Genomic DNA, 21,838 nt, shown 5'->3' on the forward strand with positions numbered 1-21,838 from the left:
GCAGCGCAGTGCAAGAGGCGTCACTGCAGTATCCGGTTCGAATCCAGGCTGCATCACATCCAGCTGTGATTGGGCGGTGCACAATTGGCCCAGCGTTGCCAGGGTAGGACGTCATTGTAAATAAGAATTTGTTCTTAACCGACTTGCCTAGTTAAATAAATAATAAAATGTTGCAGCTAGAAATATAATAAATAAAAGTGACATGTTTTGTATTCTACATGACAGAATCATTTGTTCTGGGTGGGTCATATATCTGTCTGAATGTTCTTTGCTGATGCTGAACTGGCCCCAGGGGCATATTCATTAGGAAGCAAACTGTACAATACCTGAACTTGCCAAATAAGAATCTCTGTTGCAAAATGGTTGTAATGAAGAGCACCTCAATGTCAATTTAGGGACGAAAGGGGGTTTATTTATTTATTTCAACTTCACTTAGATGATGTCAAATGAGAAGGTGATATGATGATTCTGGAATTCAAACCATTGCAGATAGAGGACTTTCACATTTGTGCAACAGCATGGCCTGGATGAAAGGAGTGTACATAGGAGTTGTACAAATGCTATTGTCTATTGAGGACTGTGATTTTTGAAGTTTTGACTTCGCCCTGTGCAGCAGCATAGTGAATGAATTACGTTTCAAGTTGGCCTTCGTATGCAGCAGTTAGAGGGCGAATTCATTTGAGGTAGATTGTTCTTTATTTCCCTTGGTTGTCACACTGAAGGGTTACACAAGGGACGACCTTGGCAGCACATCAAATACCATTTCTGTTATAAAAAAGACCACTCAGGCATTTAAACACTAAACAGAGCCATCGCATCAGAGAGCGTCATTAGAATGGGAGCACTTTTTAATCTCTCAATCTCCATCAGCATACATAACCCAAGCCACGGGCCACCCCCGATTTATAGCTCATCGCTGTTACAGGCCTACACGTTATGCAAAGGTTAGTCTTTACGTCACATGGTAGCATAACAGTACTGCACTAGTACACAGTGTTGGTGGTTTAATTGCATGATAGGGAGCCTGGAGCGACGATGTCACAGCTGGACGTTGTTTAGAGGTTGATGGAATAATCCTCTGCATTGGATTGCCAAACATAGATTTATGTCAGGATTTACAGTGACTGTAGCCTAAATAAGTTAAACAGAACCTTTTTAAAAGTATGTTTGATTTAATATTATTAGCCATAATTCATATAGGAGCTACTGAATTGAGTTATGGATTCCATTATCTCTTGGATACTAATATTTGAAGCCATCAAACAGAACTGCTGCAAACTTTGGAATTAAAACAATGCAGCTGGCTCTTCTGAAACTAGATAAAGTAATTCGTGACAGGATTCAGCAAAGGTACTTCAGCTCAGTGGGGGGAAGAGATGCCCTCCGGTTGGTTTCTCACAGTGACAAAACATAAAATACGCAGGGAAACAAGCTTTTTTTCATTTTCCTAAAGTCAACTTCCCTCAATATGTCCTTTCTCTCTCACACACTATTTTGAGTAGGTTAGTCTGTCTATCTCGACCATCACAAGTAGAAATGTCTTGCCTCTGTTTCTGTGAGGGCACTGATGGACAAATTCAATATCTTATAGTTAATTCTGTGTGAATAAACCATACAATATTTACTGCGTAATATTTAATCCTACAACTGTATCAAATTAAGGGCACGACGTGTGTTTTCTTATCATGTACAGTTTTATTACATAAGTCATGGCCAAGCATATGCTCTCATTCCAAGTAAAGAAGACACAGACCTCTTCCATGTAAGAAGGATCTTGCGTAACTGATGGGCAGCAGTCAGTGTAGGTCTCCGTCTGTCTTAGTGTTCTAATTTATCTGGCCACCAGACGTTTAGAGACCCTAATCCCGGCCTGCACATGACCTAGAAATAACTACCTTGCATGGTCACGTCTGTCACTAACACACATATCAGTAGTAGGTCAGGCTAAAGGGATGTGTCAGGCTAGACAGGTACCTTCTCATGTGGTTTGCCTCTTTTTCCATTGTCAGCCCTATCCATCCTCCATCAGGGTTGTGTTCATTATGGCATGTGACAGAAAATGGTATGTTTTGCAACGGAAAACTAAAATGTCCAGGTCGTCTTTCCGTTTCAGTCTTTTCTTTTGTTTGGTGCCTAATGAATATGATCCAGGACTAGTTGCCTTTGTTCAGTGTCGCTTCAACTGACCCCTGAGGGTTAAACTGATGAGTACTCTGACCTCAGCTGGAGAGCAGAAGTATGCTGTTGCCATGGCAACCATTGATTTGAGTTTTACCAGCATGAACAGAGAGTAGAATTCCGATTTGGAAGAAATAATATTGAAAATCCCTGTTTATATCTGGTGCTAACATGTGTCCTGTGTTCTTGCCATTCTGATTGTTCCCACATTTTTAGACCGTATAAACAAGTGGAAATACACTTTTCTAGGAAGGCTTTCCACTTGCTGCGGGGACTTGCTTCCATTCAGCCACAAGAGCATCAGTGAGGTTGTGCACTGATGTTAGGCAATTAGGCCTGGCTCACTGTCGGCGTTCTAATTCATCCCAAAGGTGTTCAATGGGGTTGAGGTCAGGGCTCTGTGCAGGCCAGTCAAGTTCTTCCAAACCATTTCTGTGTGGACCTCGGTTTGTCCACAGGAGCATTGTCATGCTGAAACAGGAAAGGGCCTTCCCCAAACTGTTGCTACAAAGTAGGAAGCATAGATTTGTTTAGAATGTCATTGTATGCTGTAGCACTAAGGGGCCTAGCCCAAACCATGAAAAACAGCCCCAGGCCATTATTCCTCTTCCACCAAACTTTACAGTTGGCACTGTGCATTCAGGCAGGTAGCGTTCTCCTGGCATCAGCCAAACCCAGATTCGTCAATCGGACTACTAGATGTTGAAGCGTGATTCAACACTCCAGAGAACCTTGTTTCCACTGCTCCAGAGTCCAATGACGGCAAGCTTTACACCACTCCAGCCGACGCTTGACATCGCACAGGGTGATCTTAGGCTTGTGTGCGGATGCTCGGCCATGGAAACCCATTTCATGAAGCTACCGACGAACAGTTCTTCCAGAGGCAGTTTGGAACTCTGTAGTGAGTGTTGCAACAGACAGACGATTTTTACTCGCTACGCACTTCAGCACTCAGCAGTCCCTTTCTGGGTAGGCTACCAGTTCGCGGTTGAGCCGTTGTTGCTCCTAGACATTTCACTTCACAATAACAACCCTTACAGTTGACCCGGGACAGCTCTATCAGGGCAGAAATTTGACGAACTGACTTGTGGGAAAGGTGGCATCCTATAGCAGTGCCACATTGAAAGTCACTGAGCTCCTCAGTAAGGCCATTCTACTGCCAATGTTTGTCTATGGAGATTGCATGGCTGTCTGCTCAATTTTATACATTTGTCTGCAATGGGTGTGGCTGAAAAAGCTGATCCACTAACTTGAAGGGGTGTCCACATAATTTTGTATGTATATTGAAAGCAGGTGCTTCCACACAGGTGTGGTTCCTAAGTTAATTAGGCAATTAACATCCCATCATGCTTAGGATCATGTATAAAAATGCTGGGCGGGCCATTATTTTGGCTACCATGGCTATGCCCTCATAGGATAACGATGCCCCCATCCACAGGGCACGAGTGGTCATTGAATGGTTTGACGAACACAAACTGTGTAAACCATATGCCATGGCTGTCTCAGTCACCAGATCAACCCAACTGAACACTTATGGGAGATCCTGGAGCGGTGCCCGAGACCGTGTTTTCCACCAACCTCAACATGGAACATTTTTGTTGCATCCCTCCAATAGAGTTCCAAACACTTGTAGAATCTATGCCGATGTGCATTGAAGCTGTGCTGGCCCGGCCCAACGCCCTATTAAGACACTATGTTGGTGTTTCCTTTATTTTGGCAGTTACCTGAAGCTGTAACTTGTCTGAATGGGATTACAGGCCTGATTTGATTAACTGTATTCCTGCTCAAGTTTTATGGACATTGCTAAGCTTTGACTGGGACATTAGCTCAATCTGTACTGGGAATAAGGAGACCACTAGGTTGAAGACCAAGTGATCTCATCATCCACTTATGGGGAGGTCCTCAGAGTCATAGTTCGGCGGACTCACTAATGCACTGGTATGAATAGGATACAGTAGAGTTGAGTGCACTAATGGGAAGACATGGCATCTCTGGGTTCACTCAGTTCAGCTACCGGGGAGCATCATTTGCTGATCCATACCCAGATAACTTATAGCAAGGGCATCTGCTGAGAAATGGGAGCAATGGTTGAAACTAATCAAATAACCTCCGAAGCAATGACGCTTGTTTGTGGGCCGTGTTTGTGTTGACAACAATCCGGTTAGCAACCGAGACCGACACCAATGGGAACTGGTTCAGTTATGAGTACAACTCCTGTAGGGGATCCTGATTGAATTCCAGACAGGAGAACCAAGAGGGATATAGGCTATAGTCAAGTAGAGGCCTTTGGAAAAGTGGAACATTTCACTGTCTGAGATGCTCTATCTATTCACACCCATTTCTGGGCCATATTCATAGTGTCTGAGTAGGAGTGCTGATCCAGGATCAGTTTGGCCTTTTAGATCATGTGAATATTATATGGACGGGGGACATGATCCTAGATCAGCAGCTTTAATAATACAGGCCCGATTTACTCCACATCTAGATGACAAATGTGCTGTGCTTGTGAGGGCAGACATTTCAATCCATAACGTTTAGACCATTACCTCTGGTCCAACTATGCCCTTGATTATTCACATAACTAGGACTGTGTCAATGGTGTTAATAAGAACCCTGAACATATTTATCAACACAGTAATGATGGCACATACCCATCCATTTGAGTGTTTTTACAAAACACATGCCACATTACCAATCAATTTGGATGTTGAACGGAGTTTGGGTAATAAAGTCCTGATAATGACTGACAATGGATGGCCTTTGTGAGACCTTGGATATAGTCCCTGAAATGATTTCAGGCTCATGTACTGTGTGACTCAACTGTTTATTATACAGGGCTACGTGTTATACTGGTACAATTGAGGATCCGTTGATGTCCCTATTTGGGCTGTTGTAATGGAATCTCAAATAGTGAGCTGTGTTTTGGGGAATGACAGTGCCTATAATTCAACCATGGCCATAAATATATTCATCATTGGATTCAACACGAGTATGTAGTCAGATTATTTGGAGAAAAAAAAAAGTAGATCAAGATACTCACACAAATTGTTCGATAAACCTTTTTAATCTCAACAGCATGTTAAGCTTATGTGTGGTCAACATCAATGAAGGTAAATATAAAATTGGATTTTCTAACGACAGGTGTTTGTCAGCAGGAGGTGCAATTATGATACTGAAACAAATCCACTACTAATCTTCATTGTTTTCTGTATATTTTCAACTATTACTTAGAAATATTGCTATAATACTTTTTAAATGGCATATACTGATTGACCAAAAAAAGCACTGTCAAGAAGCTAAAACCAAGAAGCTCCTAACTCCACATGGTGGGGTCGTACAGGGAAACTTCTGAGGGGACTTTGGTTTTGTACCTTTGTAAAACCTGGGACTACTTATTTCCGGAAAGGATACCCCAAAATAAAAACAGAACGGAATTAAAAGCTAAAATATTCTTATCTTAATTCAAAACAAAAAAAGTTAAAAAGGCACACTGAACACTATTCACGCTCAACACAATATTTGTTGCATCTTGAGAGCACTAAAGAGTCTCTATACCCCTAATTTGTACAAAGCACAATGAACAACCAATAGTGTTATTCTCGCTGGTCTTTCTTTGACAGAACCAAATGTTTTGTGTCCATTTATTGAGATAAGAGAGTGAATGGTCCCTCGCTTTTGTTTTAGTCTCCCGGGGAAGCAGCAGACTTGGCTAAACACCATTCTGACTACCACCGTCACCACATCTCAATCTAGCTACATTTCCTTTATCGCCTCGTAAAAGTGCTCCAGTAATTCAACTTCCACAGACAATCCTGCAGTCTAGTCTATGGCTACGTCCCAAATGGCACCCTATTACCTATATAGTGCACTACTTTGACCAGAACCAATAGGGCTCAGTTCAAAAGTATTGTACTATGGAGGGAATAGTGTGCCATTTGAGATGCAGACTTTGTCTCTGACCTCGAACACTTCGGTTTTTCATCCTATTTAATGAAAAGTAGAGTTATGTCTTCAAGTAGATTCAAAAGTTAAGTGTTCATTCTAAGTTTGTTGCAAGAGAGCCATGGTGAAACTTGTCAAAATTAATCCAGTGTCGGGTTACTAACGTCTTTTTTTCCCCCATTCCTCCAGAAACCCAGTAGGTATCATTAGGTATTTTATATATCAACACTGTTAGACCCACAACAGGAGGTATAAGGTCACAATCTGGAGATAAAACTCACCTAACACTAGTGCAGCAAACTGATTTGATTGGACTTGACTTAGTGGCTTGCAAAAGTATTCACCCTCCTTGGCATTTTTCCTATTTTGTTGCCTTACAACCTGGAATTAAAATAGATTTTTTGGGGGGGTTGTATCATTTGATTTACACAACATGCTTACCACTTTGAAGATGCAAAATATTTTTTTGTGAAACAAGCAAGACAAAACAAAACTTCAGCGTGCATAACTATTCACCCCCCCCCAAAGTCAATACTTTGTAGAGCCACCTTTTGCAGCAATTACAGCTACAAGTCTCTTGGGGTATGTCTCTATAAGCTTGGCACATCTAGCCACTGGGATTTTTGCCCATTCTTCAAGGCAAAACTACTCCAGCTCCTTCAAGTTGGGTGGGTTCCGCTGGTGTACAGAAATATTTTACCACAGATTCTCAATTGGACTGAGGTCTGGGCTTTGACTAGTCCATTCCAAGACAAATGTTTCCCCTTAAACCACTCGAGTGTTGCTTTAGCAGTATGCTTAGGGTCATTGTCCTGCTGGAAGGTGAACCTCTGTCCCAGTCTCAAATCTCTGGAAGACTGAAACAAAACAGGTTTCCCCTCAACAATTTCCCTGTATTTAGCACCATCCATCATTCCTTCAATTCTGACCAGTTTCCTAGTCCCTGCCGATGGGGAAAAACATCCCCACAGCATGATGCTGCCACCACCATGCTTCACTGTGGGGATGATGCTCTCGGGGTGACGAAAGGTGTTGGGTTTGCGCCAGACATAGCGTTTTCTTTGATGGCCAAAAAGCTCAATATTAGTCTCATCTGACCAGAGTACCTTCTTCCATAATTTTTGGGAGTCTCCCACATGCCTTTTGGCTAACACCAAATGTGTTTGCTTATTATTTTCTTTAAGCAATTGCTTTTTTCTGGCCACTCTTTCGTAAAGCCCAGCTCTGGCGTGTATGGCTTAAAGTGGTTCTATGGACAGATACTCCAATCCCCGCTGTGGAGCTTCGCAGCTCCTTAAGGGTTATCTTTGGTCTCTTTGTTGCCTCTCTGATTAATGCCCTCCTTGCCTGGTCTGTGAGTTTGTGGGCAGCCCTCTCTTGGCAGGTTTGTGGTGCCATATTCTTTAAATTTTTAATAATGGATTTAATGGTGCTCCGTGGGATATTAAGTTTCTGATTAAAGACATATATAACCTAACCCTGATCGGTACTTCTCCACAACTTTGTCCCTGACCTGTTTGGAGAGCTCCTTGGTCTTCATGGTGCTGCTTGCTTGGTGATGCCCCTTGCTTAGTGGTGTTGCGGACTCTGGGGCCTTTCAGAACAGGTGTGTGTATATATACTGAGATCATGTGACACAGATTGCACACAGGTGGACTTTATTTAACTAATTATGTGACTTCTGAAGGTAATTGGTTGCACCAGATCTTATTTTGGGGCTTCATTGCAAAGGGGGTGAATACATATGCACGCACCACTTCAGATTTTACATTTTATTTTTTGAAATAAGTAATTTTCACTTCACCAATTTGGACTATTTTGTGTATGTCCATTACATGAAAACCAAATAAAAATCAATTTAAATTACAGGTTGTAATGCAACAAAATAGGAAAAAATGCTAAGGGGGATGAATACTTTCGCAAGTCACTGTATTCCTTTTAGCTCCTAGTGAAGCAAAGGGCCTCAAACTAATTTGTGTAGTTTGTTGGAAATATGTAGCCGATTTATATATTTTTTTCCCTCTTCTTCCCTTTTTATCTGCTGCGATGGGTTTAGTGGGGGGGATTATCTCCTGATTATATCATCACGGTCTACGTAGTGATGAGCGGTCACTGTGGATATGTTGGCTGTGAGTCATCATACTGGAATTCTCCCCAAAAACATCACATTAAAGTATGACTTTCTGGTGAGGAAAAAGCCTGTTGCTTCAATATTGCGATGATAAAATATTGACTAACACTGCACTTATCAAGTGCGCATTAATTCATTACTTTGTCTCTTGTTTGTTTTTGTTTTTTTTATTATTATTTTTACTACTTCAAAACATCCAAAGTGTTTTTGAGAGTTCTTGTCCTATTTCAATACAAAATAGTATCTTTGTCGTTTGGTTTGTGCTTTCGGTAAGCCAAGTTCCGTTGTGCACGTCTTCCAAAAACAACCAAACTGTGCTAAGTTTTCTTGCATCGTCCAGCACTTGTTCTCGACGAGGCTGCTGCAGCTGCAGTCAGCTTTGAGGCAGTTGTGTTCCTGTGGAGCGATATCACTTCACACGTGACACCCCCCATCATGGCAACATCCATCCACACATACCCAGCCAGCCATCCATGCTGGCACGCCCCCATCGCCCAGGCAGCCACCAGGCCTGGATCCTTGCATAGGGCTGATGGGAACAGAGAAGTGGGAAGAAGGGAGATGGGCAGGATTTTGGTAGAAAGGTTGAGGTTGGTTCACCACAACTAAAAAAAAATAGTATTCATTGATACAAAAAATAAAACCACACTTCCCCTGTACCTTGAACCCCAACTCCACTCCATAACATCTACGACATAATGCTGTGTAGGTTTCAACTGTCGGTAATACTGCTTTCTCCCCACAGTTCTCCCGGCTTCAGTTAACCAGTAGGAAGCCATGCTGCGAGTCTACAGTCTCCATCTCGCTGTCCAGAAAGGAGTCCTGGAGCTCGGTGGGTAACGCCAGCCTCTCGTACCCGGCAACAGGGGCCTCTCCTGGGCCAGGCCGGTGCGGCTGCCCGGGGTCCAGGTGGAACTCGTATTGCTCTGGATAAAGTGCCTCTTGCGGGGAGTGGAACTGGCCCTGCTGGTCACACAGCTGGTAGCTGTATCCCAGGGCCTCGGGGTGCTGGTTCTGCAGCTGGCCGGCCAGGGCAGGGGGCATTAATACTGGGCTGAGGTGGGAGTGAGGGTGGGGGTAGTGCTGGGCCAGGTAGTGGTCGTAGACCAGGTTGGCACTGGGCTCAATGAAGGGGCTGAGGGCCTGGGTGTAGGGAGGGGAGGCCTGGGAGCTGCCCTGCTGCTGGTGGGTCCCAGCCATGGCCCCCTGCTGTTGTGGAGGGGCCCCTGGGTCCCCTGGATAGGAACCTTCCACTATCTGCATCTGGTTGAAATAGGCTTGGAGGTGGGTCTGCTTCTGGAGGTACATCCTCTTCTGGTGCAACCTGAAGATGGTGATATAGGTTACAGCGACAACCAGGAAAATAAGATGGAAGTGGGATCGTATAAGTATGAATAGTCTAATAATGTACCTATGCTCCTGCAGCTGTTGCTCTAGACTCCGAGGATTCTCCTTACAGAAGAGCTGGCAGCTAGCAGGACTCACATTAGCCATAACACTAGCTTTCTGTAAGGGACAGAGTGGGAAATATGAGGGATTCAATAATTGTATCTGTGGTTGCAATGAGGGTGACCAGTCTCAAATGTGCCATCCATAAACATTGACATATGAAATTGATATAAAATCGTACAGTAATGCATACAAATTATTAGCCATTGTCTTATTGTAATTGATTACTCCTTTTAATAAATATTTTGATAAATACAAGATAGATTTGAGTGGCGTTTTGGTACCTGTAGTCTGTGTGCGAGATATTGTGTCTCCAGGCTCTGTCTTCGGGACAGTAGAGGTTGGGCGCCACCATGGTATAAAGCTAAGTTATCCTCGTGCTTAGATGCCTCCCCCTGAACACACACACAAGAGTTCAGAGGTTACACTCACAATCACACTGGGTTAGACTGCCTACGCACACACAAACGCAGAGCAGGGTTTCCGTTTGCCGGTAATTGCCGGCTTTTGGCAACAAAAAAAATATACGAAAAGCAGATAAATAAAATTGTCCGAGGCCAAATTGACCGTGAGAAGAAGAAAAAAATCCCATTGAAAAAGAATGCTTTTTATTAATTTATGGAAATACATTTGACAGTCATGCTTAGGTTAATTTGCCTAATTCTGTGGAATAAAATTTGGGCATGTGTATTGTTGTCATGCATCTTATTTATCACATGAGCACAGCTAAATATCCCTTGTCAGACAGCGCTAGAGCTGCTGTAGCTCCTCAGCTTGTTGCTGCTGGAGTGAAATGTGCTTTTATAAGTCCAGTCATTTCGCAACAATTCTAAATGCAATCGCATATTAAAAACAGTTTTGATCACCACAATTAAAAAGAGCTACATTTTGTTTCATTTTTACCCCTTTTTCTTCCCAATTTTGTGATTACGATCTTGTCTCATCGCTGCAACTCCCCAACGGGCTTGGAGAGGTGAAGGTTGAGTCATGCGTCCTCCGAAACATGACCCGCCAATCCGCGCTTCTTAACAACTGCTCATTTAACCCAGAAGCTAGCCCACCAATGTGTCGGAGGAAACACCATTCTTATTTCTCAACTGGTAATTGAAGCACGCCTTCCATTCAAGTGCGTAGGCAGGCTATCAGTGCATCACCCATCACTTTGCAATGTGAGCTGGAGGCAGTTTGCATTTTGAATGTTTTACTTCATATTTTGAGGCATGTTTTACCTTGCTTCAAAGTAGCATAGGCAAATTCTGACCATAGAATTGTTTTAAAAAGACTGCCATTGAAACTTTCTTTCATTGTCCAAAAGCACAATCCTAGTCATATTAGTAACCCATCCTAGTTGTTGCATCTTTAGATTCCCCTTCTAAGTTTCTAGAGATTTATCACTAGCACGTTTCATCCAAATGGCGCCAGATTCATGCAAATATTCTAAAATATGCGCATTTTCTCAATGTTTCCATCAAATTGACTTGTTGAAAATAAAACGCTTTACGTGATGACGTAGTGCACATAAAAATACCTTTTGCGGTTAAATTCCCATGTATCAAATAAAAAAATAAGTTTCCATCGCATTTTCAACTTTCCTGATGGTTAAAAAAAAAAAAAAAAAAAAAATTATATAGCGAGTATGCCCACTCGGGTATTGGCACGTGCGCTCTAGCTAACAGCGCTATCTGCATGCTTTTATCCTACACGTACTTTACACAAAGGTTTGACGTAAACCTGGTTATAGTCACATATGGAACCGCTCACATCAGGTGTGCTGTTTAGAATGGTGTGATCCCACAAATTGCATTTAGACAAATGTTTAAAATGACATTATTGGCTACTGCATTACAGCAGTTGCATGTTATGTTAAGAATTACCATAATTAAATGTGATTACTGTCATTCTGAGCACCGTTAATGGGTTATGCATATGGGTCCGGTAAATCTCTGATGGCCGGTAAATTAAAATCTTCCCGGTAAGGAAACCCTGAAGCGGAGGCGCACACACACACAAAGCTCCACTGAGTAAAGTTATTGCCATTCTTGTATACAGGGCCAATGGTTGTTGTATTGTTGCTGACTGTGTATAGTGATTGTGTGGTAAGCAACTATAGGGACCTTGTAGGCAGACATGCTGCCAATCAGCCCTTAGACCACCAGGGCTTTGTCCCAAATGGGACCCTATTCCCAATCCCTGTAGAGTGCACTATTTTTGCCCAGAGCTCTGGTCAACCAACCAACCAACCACACACACAGGCCTTGCGTTTACACGCAGCAACCACTGTTCTAGGGAAATGGATGCGCTGATTCACAGATTGATCATGCTCTCTCTGTAGGGGCCATTGAATTGACTCGTTGTTGCCCGTTTACAAGCAGCAGCCAACGGTGAATCAGTTCAGTCACTCTCCCTCTCATATTACTTCAACAACAATGGCTGCATTCACTATGTGCAGCACCAGGGGTTGACTGACTGTCAACAAGGGGACAATTGGCTACCTCTTCGTCCGGACGGAACATTATATAACCAGCCTCGTCTGTGATTCACGGGCTGGCTGGCTAACTAATCACTGGTGAGGTCAGGAGAGGTGCTGCAGGGTGGGGTCAAAACAAGACATGGTATCAAGTAATAATGTTTGTACCATGTTTTGTGTTGATACCATGCTGTGTTGTGTTGCTGCCATGCTGTCTTAGGTCTCTTCACGTAGTGTTGTGGTGTCTCTCCTGTCGTGATGTTTTGTCCTATATCTTGAATCAAATATTATGTCACATGCGCCAAATACAACAGGTGTAGACCTTTTAAAGTGAAATGCTTACTTACTAAGCCCTAACCAACAATGCAGTTAAAAAATAAATAATTAAAAACACCAAAAAAGAAGAAAAAAGTAACAATTAAAGAGCAGCAGTAAAATAACAATAGCGAGGTTATATACAGGGGATACCGGTACAGAGTCAATGTGTGGGGGCACCAGTTAGTTGAGGTAATTGCGGTAATAGGTACATGTAGGCAGAGTTATTAAAGTGACTATGCATGCATAATGAGAGTAGCAGCAGTGTAAAAGAGGGGAGGGGGGGGGGCAATGAAAATAGCCTGGGTAGCCATTTGATTAGACGTTCAGGAGTCTTATGGCTTGGCGGTAGAAGCTGTTTAGAAGCCTCTTGGACCTAGTCTTGGCACTCCGGTACGGCTTGCCATGCGGTAGCAGAGAGAACAGTCTGACTAGGGTGGCTGGAGTCTGACAATTCTTAGGGCCTTCCTCTGACACAGCCTGGTATAGAGGTCCTGGATGGCAGGAAGCTTGGCCCCAGTGATGTACTGGGCCGTACGCACTACCCTATGTAGTGCCTTGCAGTTGGATGCCGAGCAGTTGCCATACCAGGAAGTGATGCAACCAGTCAGGAAGCTCTCGATGGTGCAGCTGTAGGATCTGAGGACCCATGCCAAATCCTTTCAGTCTCCTGAGGGGGAAAAGGTGTTGTCGTGCCCTCTTCACAACGGTCTTGGTGTGTTTGGACCATTTTTGTTTGTTGGTTATGTGGACAACAAGGAACTTTAATCCCTCAACCTGCTTCACTACAGCCTCAATGAGAATGAGGGTGTTCTCAGTCCTCCTTTTCCTGTAGTCCACAATCATCTCCTTTGTCTTGATCACGTTGAGAGAGAGGTTGTTGTCCTGGCACCACATGGCAAGGTCTCTGACCTCCCTAAAGGCTGTTGTGTAATCGGCAAACTTAATAATGGTGTTGGAGTCGTGCCTGGCTGTGCAGTCATGAGTGAACAGGGAGTACAGGAGGGGACTGAGCACGCACCCCTGAGGGGCTCCCGTGTGGAGGAACAGCGTGGTGGATGTGTTGTTACCTACCCTGACCACCTGGGGGTGGCCCGTCAGGAAGTCCAGGATCCAGTTGCAAAGGGAGGCGTTGAGTCCCAGGGTCCTTATCTTAGTGATGAGCTTTGAGGGCACTATGGTGTTTAACGCTGAGCTCTAGCATTCTCACATAGGTGTTCCTTTTGTCCAGGTGGGAAAGGGCAGTGCGGAGTGCAATAGAGATTGCATCATCTGTGGATCTGTTAGGGCGTTATGCAAATTGAGTGGGTCTAGGATTTCAGGGATTATGGTGTTGATGTGAGTCATGCCCAGCCTTTCGAAGCACTTCATGGCTGCAGATGTGAGTGCTACGGGTCGGTAGTCATTTAGGCAGGTGTTCTTGGGCACAGGGACTATGGTGGTCTGCTTGAAACATGTGGGTATTACAGACTCAGACAGGGAGAGGTTGAAAATGTCAGTGAAGACACTTGCCGGTTGGTCAGCGCATTCTCCATGTACACGTCCTGGTAATCCGTCTGGCCCTGCGGCCTTGTGAATGTTGACCTGTTTAAAGGTCTTACATCGGCTGCAGAGTGTGATCACACAGTCGTCCGGAACAGCTGATGCTCTCATGCATGTTTCAGTTTTACTGGCCTCGAAGCGAGCATAGAAGTAATTTAGCTCGCCTGGTAGGCTCGTGTCACTGGGCAGCTCTCGGCTGTGCTTCCCTTTGAAGTCTAATAGTTTGCAAGCCCTGCCACATCCGATGAGCATTGGAGCCGGTGTAGTACAATTGGATCTTAGTCCTGTATTGATGCTTTGCCTGTTTGATGGTTAGCCGGAGGGCATAGCGGGATTTCTTATAAACCTCCGGGATAGAGTCCTGCTCCTTGAAAGCGGCAGCTCTACCCTTTACCTCAGTGTGGATGTTGCCTGTAATCCATGGCTTCAGGTTGGGTATGACGTCATCAATGCACTTATTGATGAAGCCAGTAACTGATGTGGTGTACTCCTCAATGCCATCAGAAGAATTCCGGAACATGTTCCAGTCTGTGCTAGCAAAACATTCCTGTAGCTTAGCATCTGCTTTATCTGACCACTTTTTTATTGACCTAGTCACTGGTGCTTCCTGCTTTCATTTTTGCTTGTAAGCAGGAATCAGGAGGATAGAATTATGGTCAGATTGGCCAAATGGAGGGCGAGGGAGAGCTTTGTATGTGTCTCTGGGTGTGGAGTAAAGGTGGTTTAGTTTTTCCCCCCCTCTGCTTGCACATTTAACATGCTGGTGGAAATTTGGTAAAATGGATATGTTTCCCTGCATTAAAGTCCCTGGGCCACAAGGAGCGCCGCTTCTGGATGAGCATTGTCTTGTTTTCTTATATACAGCTCATTGAGTGCGGTCTTAGTGCCAACATCGGTCTGTGGTGGTATGTAGACAGCTATAAACTCTAGGTAGATAGTGTGGTCTACAGCTCATCATGAGATACTCTACCTTGAGAGTTCCTTAGATACCGTGAACCAGCTGTTGTTTAAAAATATACATAGACCTCCACCCCTGGTCTTACCAGAGGCTGCTGTTCTATCCTGCCGATAGTGTAAAACCTGCCAGCTGTATGTTGTTCATGTCATCGTTCAATCACGACTCAGTGAAACATAAGATATTACCGTTTTTAATGTCCCGTTGGTAGTTTGCTCATAGGTCATGGATTTTATTTTCCAATGACTGCATGCTTGCTAATAGAACGGATGGCAGCGGGGGTTTCCTCGCTCGCCTACGAATTCTCAGAAGGAAGCCTGACCTCCGCCCCCGTTTTTCTCCGTCTTCTCTTCACGCAAATGACAGAGATTTGGCCCTGTTCGCAGGAAAGCAGTATGTCGGACTCGTTAAAGGAAAAAGTTTCTACCAGTTTGTTGTGAGTAATCGCTGTTCTGATATCTATAAGTTATTTTTGGTCATAAGAGACAGTAGCAGCAACATTAAGTTAAAAAATAAGAAACAAACCAAATAACACAGTTGGTGAGGAGCATGTAAAACGTCAGCCATCCTCTCCAGTGCCATTCTAACCCCAGCCCCTGTCCCTGCAGGAGGCCTTTTGGTAGGCTGTCATTGTAAATAAGAATTTGTTCTTAAATGACTTGCATAGTTAAATAAAATACATTAAAAAAATCAAGACAACGAGCTGAATTGAGCCACCGATTAATCCCCACTTTGTAGGTTTTTGTCATTGTTGCTAACTATCTCGCTGTCTGTCCCATCCTCTCCTGACACTTTGGAGCCAGCACTGACCTGCAGCATGGGGTCCAGCAGGTTCTGCAGGTTTGCATGGGGCCCCAGTGTCCTCATGGAGGACGGGTCTTCCCCGGAGCCCATCTGCTCGTACATCTGTTTGTTCAGCTCCAGGATGCCTTTGGTCCGTGCCAGGTTCTGGAGATGCTGCCGGAACGCAACCAGACCTGACAGAGTTGGGAGTTAGGGTTTCAGCAAAGCTGATGGAACGCAACCAGACCTGACAGAGTTGGGAGTTAGGGTTTCAGCAAAGCTGCTGGAACGCAACCAGACCTGACAGAGTTGGGAGTTAGGGTTTCAGCAAAGCTGCTGGAACGCAACCAGACCTGACAGAGTTGGGAGTTAGGGTTTCAGCAAAGCTGATGGAACGCAACCAGACCTGACAGAGTTGGGAGTTAGGGTTTCAGCAAAGCTGCTGGAACGCAACCAGACCTGACAGAGTTGGGAGTTAGGGTTTCAGCAAAGCTGCTGGAACGCAACCAGACCTGACAGAGTTGGGAGTTAGGGTTTCAGCAAAGCTGCTGGAACGCAACCAGACCTGGCAACATAGTTAGGAGTCAGGGGATTTTAGCATCCAAACTAATCGTTATAATCCGGTTCCCTTGTATTTATCTGACTGAAATTACATAGCTATCACTTCTAGCCTACTTCCTCTACCGCCTGCAGGGAGAGAGTATGTACGTCATGAGTGCGTGTGTGTATTGGTGGTTGTAATAAAACCTCTCTCTGGCTCCTAAAAAGCTGGGTGACTGTTCCTGACTGCGTGAACCATGGGACCTGACTCATCCTAATGATAAGGCTATATAAAGATTTGAGACGCTCCTCCACGTCTCCCCCTGCAGTGGCACGCAGAACCCAGCCGCTGATTCACTGACGTTTCAGACAGCCATTAGAAAGAACTGGGCCTCTGGTGACTCTAAGCTCCTGCTGGGTGTGTCTGTGTGTGCAGACTGAAGAGGCAGCTGGGGGGGAAAAAACAACACATCTACCAGTACATTTTAAGGTCTCTATTAATTTAGTTACTTTACAGGGTGCTTCTGCAACGGGATGAAAAATTCAACAGCGATATGTAGGCCAAACCTTCAAAGCACAGTCTGATTCACAAAATGAATCATCAGCGAGAGAGAAGAAAATAAGAGAACGAGAGCCAATTTTCAGCTTGAAAATGTGTGTGTGCATGAAGCTGGAAAGAAGGAGAGAAAGATACACGAAGAGCGAGATGTACTGGGCCGTACGTGAATGTACGGCCCTGTAGATGGAGATCTCACCTTGTGTGAGGGAGGTGTCGGAGGCGCGGCGGCCCTCCCTGAAGCTGATGGGAGAGCGGTTGTGGGCCTCCCTCCTCTGGGAGCTCAGGGCCTGCATGGTGGGGTTGGGAGGCCGCTGGCTCATGAAGGGGCCCTGGGTCACGTGGGACCCCGAGCTGTGGGTGTTGGCCAGGACCACCTCGCTGAGAGAGGGGGCGTCCTCCAGCAGACCCAGGTCACTGTGCAAGGAGCCCATGTCGTAGCCCATGTCAGAGTCCACACTGCCCAGGGACGGGTTGTGGCCCATGGTGAACAGTTTATCTGTTGGTTCACAGAAATACAGGAAAGCAAGGGTTCATTGACAGTACTGATGGAGTGGATATTGCTCAAATTGGGTCACAGGTTTTTCAGGGTAGGGTTGGCACAATTATCATATAAACATGTAACCGTGAACTATGGACAATAACCATTGTCATAATAGTTTTCATACATTCATGTTATGATAAGGGAATCAACTTTATATTTAAGTAGATATAGTTTACCCAATAGGAGTTTTTAATTTTTAAGTAGGTAGGAAGTAGGTAAAGTTAATCATTTTACGAGCAGAACGGCATGGTCGGGAGGAGACGCTTCATTTCCAGAAGTTCAAAGCTTTCATAACCAATAGTTATTGAGACAAGGGTGTCACTAAAGCTGTGAGGGATTTATTTATTTATTATATCTAGCTAAGGCCAGAGGGGTACACTACAAAGCAGTATCAACGAGTTAACTTTGATAAACAACCACAAATTACAATAGATTTTCTGGTTCATTTAAGAAAGCTAAACTGTTATGGTTGTTGAGGCAATTAGACCATGCCCATTTCATGCTTATATTCTTAAAAATGTTTTATTTATTTCAGAATATTCTGGAAAGTTCAATGACTTAGCCAGTTATCTTGCTTTGTAGTATACCCCTCGGGAAGGGGTATACTACTCATTAGGTATGCGACAGCAAATTTTAAAAGATGTATTCAGATGCATTACGAGCTCAACATTTTTCAACAAAATGACAATTATGAATATAATCGTGGCTATTTGCATGACAATTAATCGTTACCCAAAATTCCATAGTCGTCACAGCCCGTTTTCTGGGTAAGGTTGCCGGTCACGAAAGATTCGAGGGGTATACTACAAAGCAAGATCAATGACTTAGCCAGTTCACTTTCCAGAATATTCTGAAATAAATAAAACATTTTTAAGAATATAAGCATGAAATGTGCATGGTCTAATTGCCTCAACAACCATAATACAGTTTAGCTTTCTTAACTTGTTAGGGCTAGGGGGCAGTATTTACACGGCTGGATAAAAAACGTACCCGATTTAATCTGGTTATTACTACTGCCCAGAAACTAGAATATGCATATAATTATTGGCTTTGGATAGAAAACACCCTAAAGTTTCTAAAACGGTTTGAATGGTGTCTGTGAGTATAACAGAACTCATATGGCAGGCAAAAACCTGAGAAGATTCCTTACAGGAAGTGGCCTGTCTGACAAGTTCTTGTTCTTCTTGACTCTCTTTATTGAAAACTGAGGATCTTTGCTGTAACGTGACACTTCCTACGGCTCCCATAGGCTCTCAGAACCCGGGAAAAAGCTGAATGATGTAATTCCAGCCCCTGGCTGAAAAACATTAGCGCCTTTGTCCTCTGATAGACCACTTACCAATGAGACTGAGGCGCGTGCACGAGGCGACCCCATGTTTTTATTTTCTCTCTCTTTGTACTAAAACACAGATTCCCGGTCGGAATATTATCGCTTTTTTACGAGAAAAATTGCATAAAAATTTATTTTAAACAGCGGTTGACATGCTTCGAAGTACGGTAATGGAATATTTTGAATTTTTTTGTCACGAAACGCGTCGGGCGCGTCACCCTTCTTTACCCTTTCGGATAGTGTCTTGAACGCACAAACAAAACGCCGCTATTTGGATATAACTATGGATTATTTTGAACCAAACCAACATTTGTTACTGAAGTAGAAGTCCTGGGAGTGCATTCTGACGAAGAACAGCAAAGGTAATAACATTTTTCTTATAGTAAATCTGACTTTGGTGAGGGCTAAACTTGGTGGGTGTCTAAATAGCTAGCCCTGTGATGCCGGGCTATCTACTTAGAATATTGCAAAATGTGCTTTCACCGAAAAGCTATTTTAAAATCGGACATAGCGAGTGCATAGAGGAGTTCTGTATCTATAATTCTTAAAATAATTGTTATGTTTTTCGTGAACGTTTATCGTGAGTAATTTAGTAAATTCACCGGAAGTTTGCGGGGGGTACGCTAGTTCTGAACGTCACATGCTAATGTAAAAAGCTGTTTTTTTATATAAATATGAACTTGATTGAACAAAACATGCATGTATTGTATAACATAATGTCCTAAGATTGTCATCTGATGAAGATCATCAAAGGTTAGTGCTGCATTTAGCTGTGGTTTGGGTTTATGTGACATTATATGCTAGCTTGAAAAATGGGTGTGTGATTATTTCTGGCTGGGTACTCTGCTGACATAATCTAATGTTTTGCTTTCGTTGTAAAGCGTTTTTGAAATCGGACAGTGTGGTTAGATTAACGAGAGTCTTGTCTTTAAATGGTGTAAAATAGTCATATGTTTGAGAAATTGAAGTAATAGCATTTCTAAGGTATTTGAATAACGCGCCACAGGATTCCACTGGCTGTTACGTAGGTGGGACGAAATCGTCCCACTGGCCCTAGAGAAGTTAAATGAACCAGAAAATCTATTGTAATTGCTGGTTGTTTATCAAAGTTAACTCATTGATACTGCTTTGTAGTGTACCCCTCTGGCCTTAGCTAGATATAATAAATAAATAAATGTGGTGTCTTTAAAATACATTTCCACTGGAAGCGCACATTTTCACCATTCACAAACGCAATACTTGCTGGCTTAGCAGATCAACAGCCCATCGTATGAACACAGCCCTATGTCCCCTATGTAGCCAATGCCGTAGAAGATTCTCTAATGTCCCAGAACCTTGGTTCAGATCTGACCTTGGTTGATGACGGGGCCCAGCTCATTAGTAACCTCAGACAGGGTGTGTCGGCGCTGGCCGAAGCGGGCCGTCTGGAAGGCGGAGAAGAAGTGGGCCGGGTCGTCCTCGGCGTCGGGCTCCTCCGTCTCTATGCCCTCGTCGATGGACGTCTCCATCATGTTACTGGGTGACGACACGCTGGACTTGCGCAGCACTGTGGGGGGCAGGGGGTCCAGCATGCAGCCATTCACCTAAAGGCAAAGACAGGCGCGGTGAGTTGCTTTCTGGAGCAATTCATTTAGCTTAATCCATTTACTAAATGTGTTTATGAAATATATTTCACATGGACAGTGCACAGTAATCATTATTTCCCTTTCCACATTGATGCTCAAGTGTCAGCAAAAGAGCAAATTTCCATCCATACTCGCTAGAGTTGGGGATCGAACTGGGCTTCCAACCCAGACTCTCAGGGCATTATCTCTAGGGAGCTAACGCGAGTTCCCAGCAAGGGTCTCTCCTTAACGCCTCTGTTATGCTTCACTCTAACGTGAATGGGACCTCCTTCTCTGTCACACACGCTCACACGCACAGCCTAAGAGGGTGAAACCATTCATCAGGACATGGCTCCTCTCTCGGTTACATGACCAGGCAGCTTCCCCCTAATGTACACATCCAAAGGGTGCTCTTTACTTGTGTTATTGGAGTGGACAGCTCTGGAGCTACGGAAACACACAATCTACTGCAAGGATTGGGGAATGGATGGGTAAACAAAATGTGTCTGCCATTTCTATCCCGCCCTCCCTTTCCCCCCGTTGCTCAGACACTGTGAGAGGGGGGAAAGGGGTGGGTGTCTGGAATGCATGCACAGGAAGTGTGCTTTGGCCGAAAGCACAGCGAGAGACTCTCCCACAGACACAGGCACACAGACACAATCACACTCGCTCATCAAACGCACACACAGCGTCTCTCTCTCGCACTCACACACTCTGTCTCTCTCACACACCCCTCGCTGACACGGATCAACTGAATGAGTTGCCGGGGAAACCAGAACCCTGGGCTCCTCCAGTCAGAGCTGCTTTGTACAATTCCTGATCCCAGTTTCCTGAAGCGTGCTGGGCCAGGAATGCTGCCTGTTACTCAACACACGGGGGAGGGAGAGGGGCTGGCTGCTCAAACCCAGGCCACACCAGGCTATTACGGCACACTATACCCTATTTACTACACTAGTTTGACCAAAAGTAGTGCACGAAATAGGTAACAGTGCCATTTGAGACTCATTCCTAGTACCTACAGTGCCTAGAGCAAGCAGGGGCTCATCAGGAGTGAGGGAGGGCAGAGGGAACGGGCTCAACAGGCAGCATCCTGGTCATGTGTCCTGCAGCTGAGATTATGCTAGTTCCTTGTTCTTGAGCGGGCCCGCAGTATTCACTCCCCAGATAACACTTGAGCGGTGCTTTGATTTAATCTCTCGCAAGTCTGCAGGTTACACAGCATTTGTTTATGAGGGTTAATATAAAAAATAAAAAAGAAAAAAAAAAAAATTGTCCTAAAAGTGATTAACGAAGTGGTCAAAATAAAACTAGTATAAGGTCTGTGTGTAAGGCAGTTTTTCAAAACACAGCAGCAAGCAGGGGAATGGTAGGTTGTTCAACGCAGAGTTCTGACGTCAGGAGTGAAGTCGAATGGTAAAGCCTGGCCAGGCTGTAAGAAAAGGTCACAGTCTGGCACAGATAAAGACAGAAACTTAACAGAGAGGGAGGAGGGAGAGAGTCTG

At 44.2% G+C, this 21,838-nt stretch overlaps 1 protein-coding gene across 1 annotated transcript in view; it reads right to left on the bottom strand.

Moving 5' to 3' along the window:
• Window positions 1-5,223: 5,223 nt before the first annotated feature.
• LOC106612460 (salt-inducible kinase 2b) overlaps window positions 5,224-21,838 on the bottom strand; it is a 70,136-nt gene continuing 53,521 nt past the window's right edge. Inside the window, exons 10-15 of the mRNA XM_014213606.3 lie at window positions 20,084-20,315; window positions 17,058-17,357; window positions 15,790-15,956; window positions 9,985-10,095; window positions 9,663-9,757; window positions 5,224-9,575 (exon numbers count right to left, since the gene is read on the bottom strand). Of these exons, the coding sequence (XP_014069081.3) occupies window positions 9,008-9,575; window positions 9,663-9,757; window positions 9,985-10,095; window positions 15,790-15,956; window positions 17,058-17,357; window positions 20,084-20,315 (1,473 nt within the window). The 3' untranslated portion in view covers window positions 5,224-9,007. The remainder of the gene's footprint in view (window positions 9,576-9,662; window positions 9,758-9,984; window positions 10,096-15,789; window positions 15,957-17,057; window positions 17,358-20,083; window positions 20,316-21,838) is intronic.

Source organism: Salmo salar, chromosome 09 (assembly GCF_965601325.2).
Source record: "Salmo salar chromosome 09, fSalSal1, whole genome shotgun sequence".
Taxonomy (NCBI): Eukaryota; Metazoa; Chordata; class Actinopteri; order Salmoniformes; family Salmonidae; genus Salmo; species Salmo salar.